We start from the raw sequence: 14,361 nt of genomic DNA, 5'->3' as shown, positions 1-14,361 counted from the left end.
AGCTCTGAACTATAACAAATCTTTCTCAATAAAAGTCATACGTAACTGAAGGGCTTTTTAATGGGAGCTCATTAATCTTTAAATCCATCTGGTGCAGTGAAAAGACAGACTAATATTAAGGAAAGACCTGGCCAATTGGGACAATAATAGAAAACTACTTTTAGATGCTGCTAATTCTATATATATTTAGCTGTACGTATATAATATTTGACATATATAATATTTTCCAAATACCGTAATAAATTTATAAAAAGACTAGCTATGTTTTTAAAGGAAATACACAAAAAAACAGTTTTGATTTATTTTTCAGTTGCCCTGAAATTTCATGTCTAACCAAACATTATGGTATTTAACAAAATAGTTCAGATATTAAACTGAATTGAATTTTTTAAAATAAGATTAAAGTAATGTATGCTTAATCTTGTACAGGCAGTTCTCAATTTATGACCAGTCACTTAATGACTGCCACAAAAAGGTTGCAAAACCGAGTCACTTTACAAATGTCATGAGTTGCAACCATGATGGGGGATGAGAACACTGGTAACTCAAGGACTACCTGTATTGAAAACTAACATCAAAGTTTTCTCTCAGCTGTTTATAATATATCTTTGCATTTAAACAGCACATCCCTTTTGTTCACCTTCCTTATGTTTTAAAGATAAGTTATCTTAAATATTTTTCTTCCACTCAGTGGGGTTACATTAATAGAAATTGATATGTTTGCTGAAATCTTAATAGTGTGGGCTAAGTTGTTTTGACCCGAAGGCTGAAAAGTGTGGCAAAAAATAATCTTGCCCAGAAAATTTCTGAGCCTAAATAGCTGAAATCAATAAACGTTCTTTGAACAAGTGTAAATCCTTTTCTTTCCAGGACCAGTTTGTCTTCATCTTTTTTTCTTTTTCTTTTTTTTTTTTCTACTCTAGGGCTTATTCTGAGCAAGCTTATTTGATGCCATTTATCAAGAGAATTTATTGTTGTTCTTTTGCTAGGAGACTGATCTTTTTGCAAGCAAAGGCAATTTGTAATGAACTGATAATGATAATTTAACAGTCTTAACCAATTGTCTGTGATCTGCAATTTAAGGCTGGCTATTCCTTTTGCATCCTTGACTTCAGGAGTTTATTATTTACTTGAACAATTGCCAGGAGCCCAATAGGGAGATTTCTGGATGAGCTTAGCTAACTTTGGAAGTTCTTACATGTATTTCAACTTAATTTTATTAACAGTCTGCAGCTGGCAAATAAAACCAAACATCAACAAATCAAAGAGAAATGCAATCTGTTAAAATGTGGGTATAAATGATAAATGCTTCTTTCCGGATATTTTTGACTCTTTCGAACCAGACTACGGACCCTCAAAATTGAGATGCAGCTTTCAAAATCTTTCTCAGAACTGGACTGTAAAAACTTCCCTCGTTCTCATGCACGCTCTCTCTCCCTCTGCCTCTCTCTTTTTCCTCTTCTACTGAACTCTACACAGCGTACAGTATTACAAACTGAATACTGCCATCAGAACACAACTATTTATACAGTAGTAGTGTTTCAAAAAGCCATTGTTTTCACTATTTTTCAAAATAAAGATGTGGGTATGACATAAGTGACGGGTTATAACTCAGAAAGTCAAGCTTCTAGCCCCTACCCATTGTTCTCCTGAGGTATAGTAACCATGTAGGCTCTAGGTGCATTGTGTAGGATGCGTGGATTCTACTTAGAGTCCCCGAAAACAACAGTATTGAAGAACACCTGAAAAACATATGTGTGTTGTTTTGATTTGCCTTTATAAAATAATCCTTTTACTGAAGACTAATAAAAATCCAAATAGCAAAAAAAAGTATAAACATTCATAAAACACTTAATAAAACAGTTTTGTACTTTCTCTTTACAGGTTACAATATTTAGCATGCATTTATAAATTAGTGCTTAAGTCCTATAAAATCATGATAATCTGAATGTATATTTTGGTTGGCTTTTCCTATTAAACTTTGAATTGTTGGATGTGCCCTGTTTTCAGTTGCAAAGTATATATTATCATTAGAATTAGACTATACTATTTTCCATCTTGTACTTCTACTATTTAGAAATGAGTTTTCTTAATTTCTCTTGCAATTGTTTAACAAAATATTAATCCAGATTAATTCAATGTAAAAATAATTCCATATTAACAATAGCAGTAGAAGTTAAACTTAATACAAACTATTCAAAAGATAAATGAATAATATGAAGAAATATATTAGGAGCCATGGTGGCACAGTGGTTAGAGTGCAGTATTGCAGGCTAACTCTGCCCACAGCCAGTAATTCGATCCTAACCAGCTCAGGGTTGACTCAGCCTCCCATCCTTCTGAGGTCAGTAAAATGAGGACCCACATTGGTGGGGGCAACATGCTGACTCTGTAAACTGCTTAGAAAGGGGTCTAAAGCACTATGAAGCAGTATATACTATTGCTGTTGCTATAAAGAAATATGAATACATGCAATTGAATGCTAGGCATTGAAATTGTAAAATACATGTCAATGAATAGGACAGGAATTAAAGAATTCTTTCTCATCGGGCTTTTTGATGGACTATTGTGCATGAGAGGACTTTAAAAAGTTGGGCTGATATAGTTCTGAACACACAGATGTTCCTCTTGGCATTCATACAGTACTAGTCTGTATAGGGATTTTACAGGCATAGAATGTGAGCTTCTTTGTTGAAGACAAAGTGTTGCCTGTGGTGGGAACTGTTACACTGATGGGAATGTAGTATAATGTGTTGTTTTAGTTTTATGTCCCTTTTCCTTCCCCCACTCCATTCCTTGTAGACAGTAGATTTGCTTTGTGGGCAGTGAATTGTTTCAGCCAAGCCTGGCTAATAACATAACCTTCAAGCATGTAAGAGAGGTACTTCACATAGTCATGTGGCTTGTATCTGCATGTGAATGTAAAATTTTAAGCTCAGGACTTAACAACTTGGAAAATGAAATAAAATATGTTTTTGAAAAATACTGTAAAATATATTTAGGAAAATATAATTTTTTTTCAAGATAAATAGCCTACCACAATATAAATTAAAAATATTAAACCAACAACAATATAACAGCACCCATCATAAAAAGCTTAAATAGCAATAGCACTTAGACTTATATACCGCTTCACAATGCAGCCCTTTCTGAGCAGTTTATAGAGTCAGCATATTGGCTTCAACCACGTGGATCCTCATTTACCAACCTTGGAAGAATGGAAGGCTGAGTCAACCTTGAGCCAGTCAGGATCAAACTGCTGGCAGTCGGCAGAGTTAGCCTGCATACTACACCACCTCACAGCATTGAACATAATAGATGTTCTAGGATCTTTTCTGAGAAAGACATTCTAAAGGAACCAAATCTCAGAGGGGGGGGCAGCATCTTGGAACATAATCTTAGTCTCAGAATATAATTGCAGTTTCTATGCAGATACTGTAGATCTAGACGAATAATTTGATCTTTTAAAAGGTAGTATCTCCTTTGAGTTGATTGTATAATTTCTTTAAAGAGAAAAAGATAGTTGCAAAGAAAGTACTGAGAGAACATAAATGGTTAGGATTAGAAGTGACAATAAATATATAATTTAAGTGGAAATAATATTGTAGAAGAGGATGAAAAGTATTAAACAAGGAGCTTCCAGCAGAGTGGATTGATAATGCACATGATGAAGTCATTAGGGATAAAAGTTAAGGAAAATAATGCTAGAGGGAGTATTTTAAAAGTTTTTTCTGGGAATAATTGTGATAATCTGAAGAATGGAATTCAAAACATGGGTGAAATTTGGAAGCCATAAATATTATGAAATTTTGAAAAATGGTTAAGCTGCAGGTACAGATGATATAAAAGAAATGTTAAAATGTAGATGTGATTTGTTTATAAAGAGGTTGTGCAATTCATTGAACCTGTGCAGAGTGATCCATGTGTACAAGTTGGAAAATTGCTGTTATATAAAGAGTAATGTAGCAAGAGTGCAAAAACTACAGGTAAATAAAGTTATTAAGCATGCCCCTGAAGTTTTTTTTTAGCAGAAAAGTGATTATAAGGGTACCAAAGGAGCTAATAAAATATATGAATGTGAGAAAGAACACACACACACACACACACACACACACACACACACACACACACACATATATATATATATATATATATATATATATATATATATATATATATATATAGAGAGAGAGAGAGAGAGAGAGAGAGAGAGAGAGAGAGAGATTGTATCTTCATAGGGTATGATAAAGTGAGTGGCTTTAATTATGGAATGTTTTGTGTCAATATGGAAGATAAAGTTTTTGAATGCAATAAGAATGATGAAAGTAAAAATGTGTCAGAATATATAGAAAGCTTGGTAAATGGGTCTGGTACAGCAAGATTGTATGAACTCCCCTCATTTATTCCATGTGTTTATGGATAAACGTACAAAATATATTGTGATCTGTTGCACGTAATGCATTTTCATCAAAATAGTTGAAAACATGAATACAAAGCATGCTTCTGCCCACTTTGTTACATGGAAGTGAGATTGGAATGAATAGAGAAAAGTTAGTTGAAAAATAGAAATGGTTTGTTTAAGAAATGTTCATTTCTCTTCTTAGAAAAGGTGGATAGAAAATAGGATTTATGAAGTTCTGCCTTCCTTCCATCATCTATTAATGATTCATCACTTTCTCCTTGCTCTATAGAGCAATGCCTTCTTTAGTTCACCTTAATCCTATTTGTTTTGTTTGCTCATTCTGAGCTTTATGCTTTTCTCCTGTCTTATATCCTGCTTTGTTATGTGTCTCTATTTTCATTTCCCATACAAGTCCCTTTTCTCTTAAGCATTTTAGAGACTTCTGCATGTGTTCACACTGGCCTTCAGATTTTTCCTATTTTTTCTTTCTTGTGGGGTTTGCAATGAATTAATGTTGGCTGACTACAATACAAAACAAATGATTTCATGTGATGAAAATGTTCCTCAGTGTACAATTTTTGAGTTGAACTTCACCTCTGATGACATTTCATACTTCTGTGTAGATTTATTGGGAATGGTATGGATGTGGTTTGCCATTGCCTTTTTCTATGGTGCATTTCAAATTCTTAGTTAAGCCTCTATCCATTATTGTCTGTGGTGACCTTCCATCTATATACTTATAAGCCCAGTCTTGCCTTTGAAAAGCAGACAAAATTACCCTCAACTCCCAAAAGTCATTTAGGAATCAAAATAATACACTTTAAAACCCCATTTATAAACCCCCACATACTGTGAAATGTTGAAAATACCACCCTGATGAATTCATTGTGATCTCTGAAAAATGGTTAATCAATGAAGGCTTCATGTGGCACTTTGGTGTCCTTGTTGATGTTTTCCTATTTCTTACTTGTGAGACAGCCACAATAATGTTCTTTGCTGAATGTCATCACCTGTGTTTGAGTCTCAGCAAAGTGGAAGCAATGTGAGTCAAAAACAGATTCTTGATTCAAACTTAGGAGACAATAAAAATAAAAATGCTGAAATACTGTTACGTACTTCCAGTATCTGGAAAGTATTCCTGAGTTCTCTTGCAAACTGAAACTTTAAGAGCGTTAATATGTTTCTAAACCTGAATGAAAGGAAACTGAGCTGTATCTTTCATAGAACTGCTTGTCATCATTATGTTCCCTTGTGTGAGACCTGATTCTGTTGAATTTCAAGTGCAAAGGATGCTTACGAACAAAGCTTTATAAGAAGCCTTAAAGTGCAGTGAAAGTATTGACTTCTTTTGTGTATAAAAGCATATTATCTTCCCCCACCCACCCCCACAGTGAGAACCAATCCAGTAGCTGGTTGTTGGGGTTTTTTTTTGCCACTTCTTCAGAATGGGACATCTATTAACAGGCAAGTCACTGAATGGGCTAATTAATAAGAAAATTATCAAGTTAGTCTTGGAATGGCATCCTAATCACTTACATTTAGGTTAATGGTTTATCACATATTAAATATCATAAATAAATTGTTTTCAGCAGCTTTTGAATTAAATAGATGCTATTAAATAATAAGGTGTTACCAAAGCCTTTGTGTGGTATGGGGTGTCTGTCATGCCTGACCACTAAAATTGCTGAGTGTAACTGATGAAGCTCAAATTTAACTACACAAAAGATTGCCACTATCTGTTCTTTCCTTTACAGAAGCATTTCTTGATTGTATAGAGAATAGACCTCTTCCTAAGTTAGGGAAGGGCTGCACATTGTTGTAGTGACATAGCATGTTAGGATACATGAAGTTGTCAGCTTTTAGCTTTCTCTCTCTTCAGAATACAATTGAATGCAGCTTATATATAAATCAAATAAATAAAAATAAATAAATAATGGCAGATATGTGAAACTGCTGTGTGTTTCCTAACTGTTTTCTTTTTATTGTAACAGATGCTCCCCCAAATTGATCCCAACATTTCTTTTGCTAAGCAAGGTAGTTGTTAAGTGAGTCACGCCTCATTTTATGACCTTTATCAAAGGTTGTTAAGTGGATCACTGCAGTTGTTAAGTGAATCATGTGGTTGTTAAGTGAATGTGGCTTCCCCCCATTGATTTTGCTTGTCAGAAGGCAGCTGGGAAGGTCACAAATGGTGATCACATGTCCTCAGGATGCTGCAACCTGTAAATATATGCAGGTTGCCAAGCACCCAAATTTTGATCATTTTGTGTGGATGCTACAGCTTGAAGGAAACTTTACTAATTAAACTAGAACTGATCTGGATTTCTCTGTGATGCATTAACAACAATTTCCAATGTCAGAATTAAAGCAGCTAATCCTAAGGACCATGGGAAACTGCAGCTGATAGAATCTGGAATCTCAATATATATACTTCTAGTTTTATATAGTCCCTTTGGCTATGCAATATTGCAGTGTAAAATGTTAGCAGAATAAAGCTCTAGAATAACTTGATCTAATTTATGAAATGTTGGAATATAATTTAATACATTATGATTCTCATACGTTGTGATGCACTGATGCCTAAAGTGACACGTGAATTCTGCAAACCCTGAAAAGATAGAACTAAATAATAAATAATTAGCAAGTAATAAATAAAACTGCTATGGATGGCAGGTGGTTTTAACAGATGGCTTAACTTGCAGGTTTAGCCATCTGTCAAAACTAGTTCTGGGCTTTGCTCCCCCCTTTGTCACAGTCCATTTAGCTGTGTTAGAAGTCCCTGAGATTTTGCTGCCCATGTTGTCTGGACAAGTCAACTGCTAGCTTGCCGAAACAAGTGGGGCAAAGCAGAATGCATTCTGATGGCTCCTCTGGCTTTATTGTAGCAAATTTGCTTTTTAAAATGTGGAAGGTCCTTTCTGCTCTCTAGCTGCCTAGATGATGCAGTATGACTGGTGGTTCTGCTCCATTAGGGGAAAAAAATGCCTCTCCAGAGGAAGCAGATGATGGACCTAAAAACCCTACTGCAACATTAAGAGAGAGGTCTAAGTTTTATCTACTCAGCTTTCAATTCACACATCTCCCTTTGCACTTTTTGTTCTTGACTGTTTCACTATCAGTTCTCAGTTCTGCTGAGTGGTCACTTCAGTTGCTGGCTGAAACAGTGCAAACTAAGAGCGCTGCACATATAAAGCCCAGAACCCTAACACTGAAAAAAATGCACATATAAAGCCCAGAACATTAAAGCATTCAGCTTTTATCTGGCCACATCTTTGGCACTGCATTGAACCAATGATTCAGTTCCTACCCCTACAGGTTGTGTGCAAAGAATGTCCAGTTGGTGGTGGTGGCATTAAGGAAGGATACTCTAGCACAGGGGTCTGCAACCTTGACAACTTTAAGACTTGTGGACTTCAGCTAGCAGTTTTGAAGGCAATCGTCTTTCACTTGGCAAAAGTCGAGGTTAAGCAAGGTGTCGATATAGGAATGAAGGTCTCAGGATAGGACAGTTGGCAGGGCTGCTGCCATTCTATTCTCCAATGCCCCCCTCTTCAGGACCATCCCGCAGTGTTCACAGCATCACCATTACTGTTGCCTTCTGACAAGAGACTAGGCCACATGTCCTCCCAGTTTGCTCCAAATTGGCATTGTGCTCTCCCCCCCCCAAACAAGAGCTTATTTGCAGAGGCACTACTCTGCTTCCTTCCTAAAACCTGGAAGAAATGCTGCTGTTAAAACTTGCTCTGAATTTTACTGCCTCCTTTACTTGGACCAGTTTCCTTGCTTAGGTAAAGGCAAGCCAGTTGGTCAGCATTCTAGCTTTGTATGTGAGAACTTTCCCCCTTCCCCCCCCCCATTTGCAACTCCATCAAGGTAATCAACCATAGCGCTCTGAGGGGTGGGGAGAGAGTTGCAACCTTTATTTCAGGACCTCTATTAGAAGACAAAATTATACAAGAGGTCAATAAGCATGATAAAATACTTTCATATATTCAACAAAAATATTGTTCCAAATAAATATGTTTGGGGAGCTTAGTAGAAATGGCATGTTTTTGTTGTTGTTAGCTGCGAAGTCGTGTCCGACCCATCGCGACCCTATGGACAACGTTCCTCCAGGCCTTCCTGTCCTCTACCATCTTCTGGAGTCCATTTAAGCTCACGCCTACTGCTTCAGTGACTCCATCCAGCCACCTCATTCTCTGTCGTCCCCTTCTTCTATTGCCCTCGATCTTTCCCAGCATTAGGCTCTTCTCCAGTGAGTCCTTCCTTCTCATTAGGTGGCCAAAGTATTTGAGTTTTAGCTTCAGGATCTGGCCTTCTAAAGAGCAGTCAGGATTGATCTCCTCTAGGACTGACCGGTTTGATCGCCTTGCAGTCCAAGGGACTCGCAGGAGTCTTCTCCAGCACCATAGTTCAAAGGCCTCAATTCTTTGGCGCTCAGCCTTTCTTATGGTCCAACTTTCACAGCCATACATTGCAACTGGGAAGACCATAGCCTTGACTATACGCACTTTTGTTGACAGGGTGATGTCTCTGCTTTTTAGTGTGCTGTCTAGATTTGCCATGGCTTTCCTCCCAAGGAGCAAGCGTCTTTTAATTTCTTGGCTACAGTCCCCATCTGCAGTGATCTTGGAGCCCAGGAAAATAAAATCTGTCACTACCTCCATTTCTTCCCCATCTATTTGCCAGGAATTGAGAGGGCCAGATGCCATGATCTTGGTTTTCTTAATGTTAAGTTTCAACCCAAGTTTTGCACTCTCCTTCTTCACCTGCAACAAGAGGCTCTTTAGTTCTTCTTCACTTTCTGCCATTAATGGCATGTTTAGAGATGTAGAAAATGTCATCTTAAGAATTTAAGTAAAAACTTATTTCATGAACTGAGAATGGCTATATACATGTGGGGAAGGGCTTATTTTACTAATTTGAACTGGGACTCCATAATGAAGGTTGGAGTTTGTGATTTAACAATAACCATAAATCCTATTTGTTTATCCACTAATAATTGATGTTCTGACACGTTAATGGCACGGTACATTAATAATTTTAAATCACTTCATGTGTTAGGAGAGAAGGGGTATTCCTGTGTGAATGCCTATTGCAAGGGACCCCTGATTATTTAGAAGGATTGTGTTGTTCAGTGTGAGATCCTGCCCATGAGGACATCTTCATTTCAGTGTGTTTTGTATTGTGTCAAAGACATGAATTCTTCTTTCTCTGGATGAGAGCAGTTACTGGAGTGAATTGGCACATGCTAAGGAATGTCTTGGGGCAGGGGGAAATGTCAAGAAACCTGTCCAAAGGAAAAGCTTTTAAATTACCTCTTCATGCAGAAATGCAAAATCAAATTTAATTGCTCTCTTCCTGTCCTGTTCAGACAAGCAGACTCCTTTTGGTACATAGTAAAAAAGAGTCATAGGGGTAAGAGCTGGGATTTGTTTAGCTCTAGTAATCAGGAAAAAAAATAGTAATAAGTATGAAAGAACAAAAAACACAGCTGGGATGGGAGATGGGGACTGAACTTTTAACACTCTGGCATGGGCATGTGTGATACTTGCCAAATCAGGTTTAAAGATGAAATGTCACATTCTTTGGTAACTTTGGGAATTTCTGGGTTCCAAATGGTGACAGTGACCAAACCAAAGATTTTAAAAGCAGAATAATTTCTACTGTAGATTGCCTTAGCTTTGGTTAAAATTAGCATTTGTCTTTTAATTTGAGCATTTGTGTCATCTTTTCTTTCCCTTTTCCTTTCCGTTTCTCTTTCCCTTTCCATTAATTAGATAAAAATTGCTGACAAATGTCCCTTCCATGTGTATTTTGCCCTAGGAAGGGTCTTGGCCTAATCTGTCCATCACTTCAAGAATTTCCCCACTCTCATTCAATCAAAAGGAAGCCATTACGGCTACATTCATTTCAGTATTGTTGTTATAAGAAGCAATTCTCTGTGAGATACAGAATGTTTTCTTTTTATCCTAATAATAGTTAGTAAAGAAATCTTAAAATGGAACATTAGAATATTTCCTTATGCTCATACCTTTTACAGGCACCCCTGCCTACGTTGATCTTTAGTGATGGTTCTGTGAGAGAAATCAATTGCACAGAAAATATAATCTGTGCAAATAATATTTGCCTAAAATTTCTAAAAATAACACTACAGCTTCTGCTTAGGTACATATAACAGGCAATTTAAAAATGTGTGTGTGTGTGTGTGTGTGTGTGTGTGTAGCCGTTTCCCAAGTGAAAACTGGATCACTGTCAGAACTTAGCCTGCTAAGGGAACCATAAGAATTACCATCACCCCTGCTCTGGAAGCATCTGTTGCCCATTTGCCAGCCCTCTGGCATTGTCTAATCCCCCTCACATACTGATTGTTATCTGCTATCTTTATTCTCTGTCCCACTGGCTTCCCTCCATCTTCTCTAGCTCTCTAAAGGAAGAGAGGAGGGGAACAGCAGGGCAAACAAGGTAACAGCAATACCACCAGGGCTTCCTTACCCTCCACAGGTGTTTATAAGTGCATAACAGAGTGACCATTTTGGGAAAAGTGGGTTGGAATGGGGTGCAACAGTGTCTCTTAGCAAGCCCTAACAAACTTGCCTGGAGGGAGGCTGAACCTTTCACTGTGAAGGAGGGTAGTACTGGATGACTAAAAGAAAGATCCACTTTTAGTGCAGTCTTCACCATGCATGCTTTGGCATTGACATTCATGGCCAGTGTGGGACTAAGTGAATAAATTCTTATATTCTCCATAGAACTCTGCTAGGACTCTTCCTTGCTTGGAAACATGTGAGTGTGTCCAGATGGATGTCAACGCTGCTAACGTGGAATGTTATTGCTTGACAATGGATGCCTGTGGAGCATCACTTGGCCTATTTCCTTCCTTCTGCTAGGTTACCTCCCCTGTTTATCCTCAAGGAGATGGTCCCAGTTCCAGCCGCAGATAGGCTACTTTATCATGACAGCCCTTTGCAGTAGATAAAGTTGAGCCAGGGTCCTATGTGACTTACGATTGTGCAAGAATTTTACACCAGCCTCTCATCACTGCCATGTTGCAGAAGGGATCAGAACCTGGGTCATCTGAAAGGTTCTGTGTCTGCAGACAGACACACAGCATTGTCTCTGCCCACTGATTAGATCTGCCTTTTCCTTTTTTCTAACACAGCCAAAGAGAGCATAGCAGAGGGAGGAAAGGCCCTTCAGTGATTAGAGGCTTCTAGCTGCAGAAGATACATTGCCAGTGCTCTTCAGTATCTCAAGCTTTCAAAGAGAGACAGTTTGGCACTTGGTTTTCTATGGTACATTGTTTTAAGAACTACCCTGGTTTGTTCATAATCTAGAGTGAGTTGACTGGCAAGTTTACCTCCTGGTGGACTGACATCCATGCTTGAGCATTAAGGTATCTTGGTCTCTTGGGAGGGGAGGGGGAAAGATTATCTTAAATTGAAACTGAGTATGGACAACAGTTTTCTGACCTCCATATTTATCCAAACTGCCACTGATGGCAGACAAGGGTTAGAAACAGAGCAGGAGATCTGGAATTCTTTTAAGAATTTGAACTAGAGAAAGCCAAGGGGACATCTTATGCAGATGAGTATGATTCCAGTTACCATATTCATCTCAATAACTGCACAAGAATGTGGGCTGTTATTTGTTGTGAAGATGGGAGAGCCATAAAATTCCTCAATTTTTTAGAGCAGTTACCTGAAAAGCATTGTGTAAATTTGAAACTACCAATCATACCTTAAGTGGACAATTTTGAATCCAGAAAATTCCAGTTCACATTTTTGCCTAAACTTGATTCATTTACTTTTAGCTTATCCTGAACCTACCTATTATGGCCTAATTTACGTACAAATCAGGCTATTTTGGCTTGTTCAACAAACCATGTTTTTTACTCTTCTGATATAGTATAACTCATTGCTTCTGACAGCTCTTGAAATAAGGCTAGTTTTGCCAAACCACTTTAGACTAAACAAAATTATCTTTACGTTGGAGAGGAAAAATGGCATTGTTTAAAGATTACAAAGGATATATATGATAGAGTTTTGCAACATAGACTCAAACAGTCATGTTTAAAATGCCACCTCAGAATATATGTTTATATGGCATTATACTTTTTTTCCTTTTTCACCAGGAAATATGAAAATGGATCCAAAGTCCGCCTGAAACTTATTGACCTTGAACTCTCCTCCAGGTTCTTGGGAGCAACAAATGATACAAACTTATTGGAAGCTGATGCTGTACTTTTGGGGCTAATGGAAGGAAAAGAAAGTAAAAACAAATAGTAAATGTTTGTTCTTTTTTAAAAAATACCTCTTGTCACTAAATACTTATTTGTACAGAATATTACGCTTCAGTTAAAATGTTGAAATTATTCATTCATTTTTGTGATTAAAATAAATTTAAATGTAAAGTTAGCCTTTTGTAGGTCATTTATTATTGGCAATAAAATTTATTCTGTTCGTTCAATTTTACATTCATACTAAAAATGAGAGATTTGGAAGATTTTTCCAGATTTCATTAACTTACAATTACATCAAATTTTGGTAGGTAAAATATAACAGATGACTGTGGTCATCATTTATTTAAATCTTGATTTTCTAATTCAGGTGAAAGTAGATGAACAAAATCATGCTGACCTTTTTTTTGGCTTAATCCTAATTCATAATCATTCCTTTTTTAGTTGCTCTTGTTTTTTTCTCTCGGTTGGTTGGCAGATTAGAATATGGAAATCACAAATAAGCCTCATTAAGCCTCAGGTGCAAACAATAAGCCTCAATAAAACATGTTGAGTTGTTGTTTCAACTCTAAAATATTGCATGTAGACCATATCCTCCCTCCCCCCTTCAATCTCATTTGTTAGAGGTTCTTAAACTTGCTTTATTAGACCGTTATTATGATAAAATAAATTTGTCCACATTTATGACTACTAGTGATTTTATTGTGGTTAGGATGAGGCAGAAATGGAACAGTTTTAAAAATTAAATACATTTAAATATCAAACAAAACAGTAATAGAATCTTAACAGCTTTATATTTAAAAATAGTAAAATTTGAAACATTTTAATGGAGGGATGAGTTTGCTGACTTTTGTATAATTCCTTTAATCTTCTTCAAGGATGCTAGCATAATCCATTTATTTTGCTTGTTTAGCCTCTTTTACTCACTCCCAAGACAATGTTTTATTTCAGTCAACATCATTCTGCATTTTCCATGCCTCTAACTATTGCTTGCTCTGTCTGAAAACATTTTTCACAACTATTCTCTCTCTCTCTGTATATATATATATATACTAGTGATTTTATTGTGGTTAGGATGAGGCAGAAATGGAACAGTTTTAAAAATTAAATACATTTAAATATCAAACAAAACAGTAATAGAATCTTAACAGCTTTATATTTAAAAATAGTAAAATTTGAAACATTTTAATGGAGGGATGAGTTTGCTGACTTTTGTATAATTCCTTTAATCTTCTTCAAGGATGCTAGCATAATCCATTTATTTTGCTTGTTTAGCCTCTTTTACTCACTCCCAAGACAATGTTTTATTTCAGTCAACATCATTCTGCATTTTCCATGCCTCTAACTATTGCTTGCTCTGTCTGAAAACATTTTTCACAACTATTCTCTCTCTCTCTGTATATATATATATATATATATATATATATATATATATATATATACATACATACATACATACATATATACACACACACACACACACACACACACACACACACACACACACACATATATATATATATATATATATATATATATATATATATATATATATATATATATATATATATTAAGTATTTGTCAAGGCTTTGTGAAAGCACCTTGCTAATTAACTCTTTCATTCCTGCTTTGGCCTGTCTCAAGGCTTATCCACAGGATATAGTCAACTATGACAGCTCATTATTTGTGCAAATTATTCAAATTGCTAATAAAGAATTTT

At 36.4% G+C, this 14,361-nt stretch overlaps 1 protein-coding gene across 1 annotated transcript in view; it reads left to right on the top strand.

Annotated features, from left to right (window-relative positions):
• The window catches only part of LOC308665464 (tumor protein D52), a gene marked incomplete at its 5' end in the record, with an annotated part of 57,925 nt that extends 45,106 nt beyond the window's left edge, over positions 1 to 12,819 (top strand). The window contains one exon of the mRNA XM_081323511.1: positions 12,537 to 12,819. Within this exon, the coding sequence (XP_081179637.1) occupies positions 12,537 to 12,687 (151 nt within the window). The 3' untranslated portion in view covers positions 12,688 to 12,819. The remainder of the gene's footprint in view (positions 1 to 12,536) is intronic.
• Positions 12,820 to 14,361: the final 1,542 nt, after the last annotated feature.

This window comes from Vipera berus (genome assembly GCF_964194415.1).
Source record: "Vipera berus genome assembly, chromosome: 3".
Taxonomy (NCBI): Eukaryota; Metazoa; Chordata; class Lepidosauria; order Squamata; family Viperidae; genus Vipera; species Vipera berus.
Note: the sequence above shows the minus strand (reverse complement) of the source record. Positions and strands in the feature narration are given on the sequence as shown.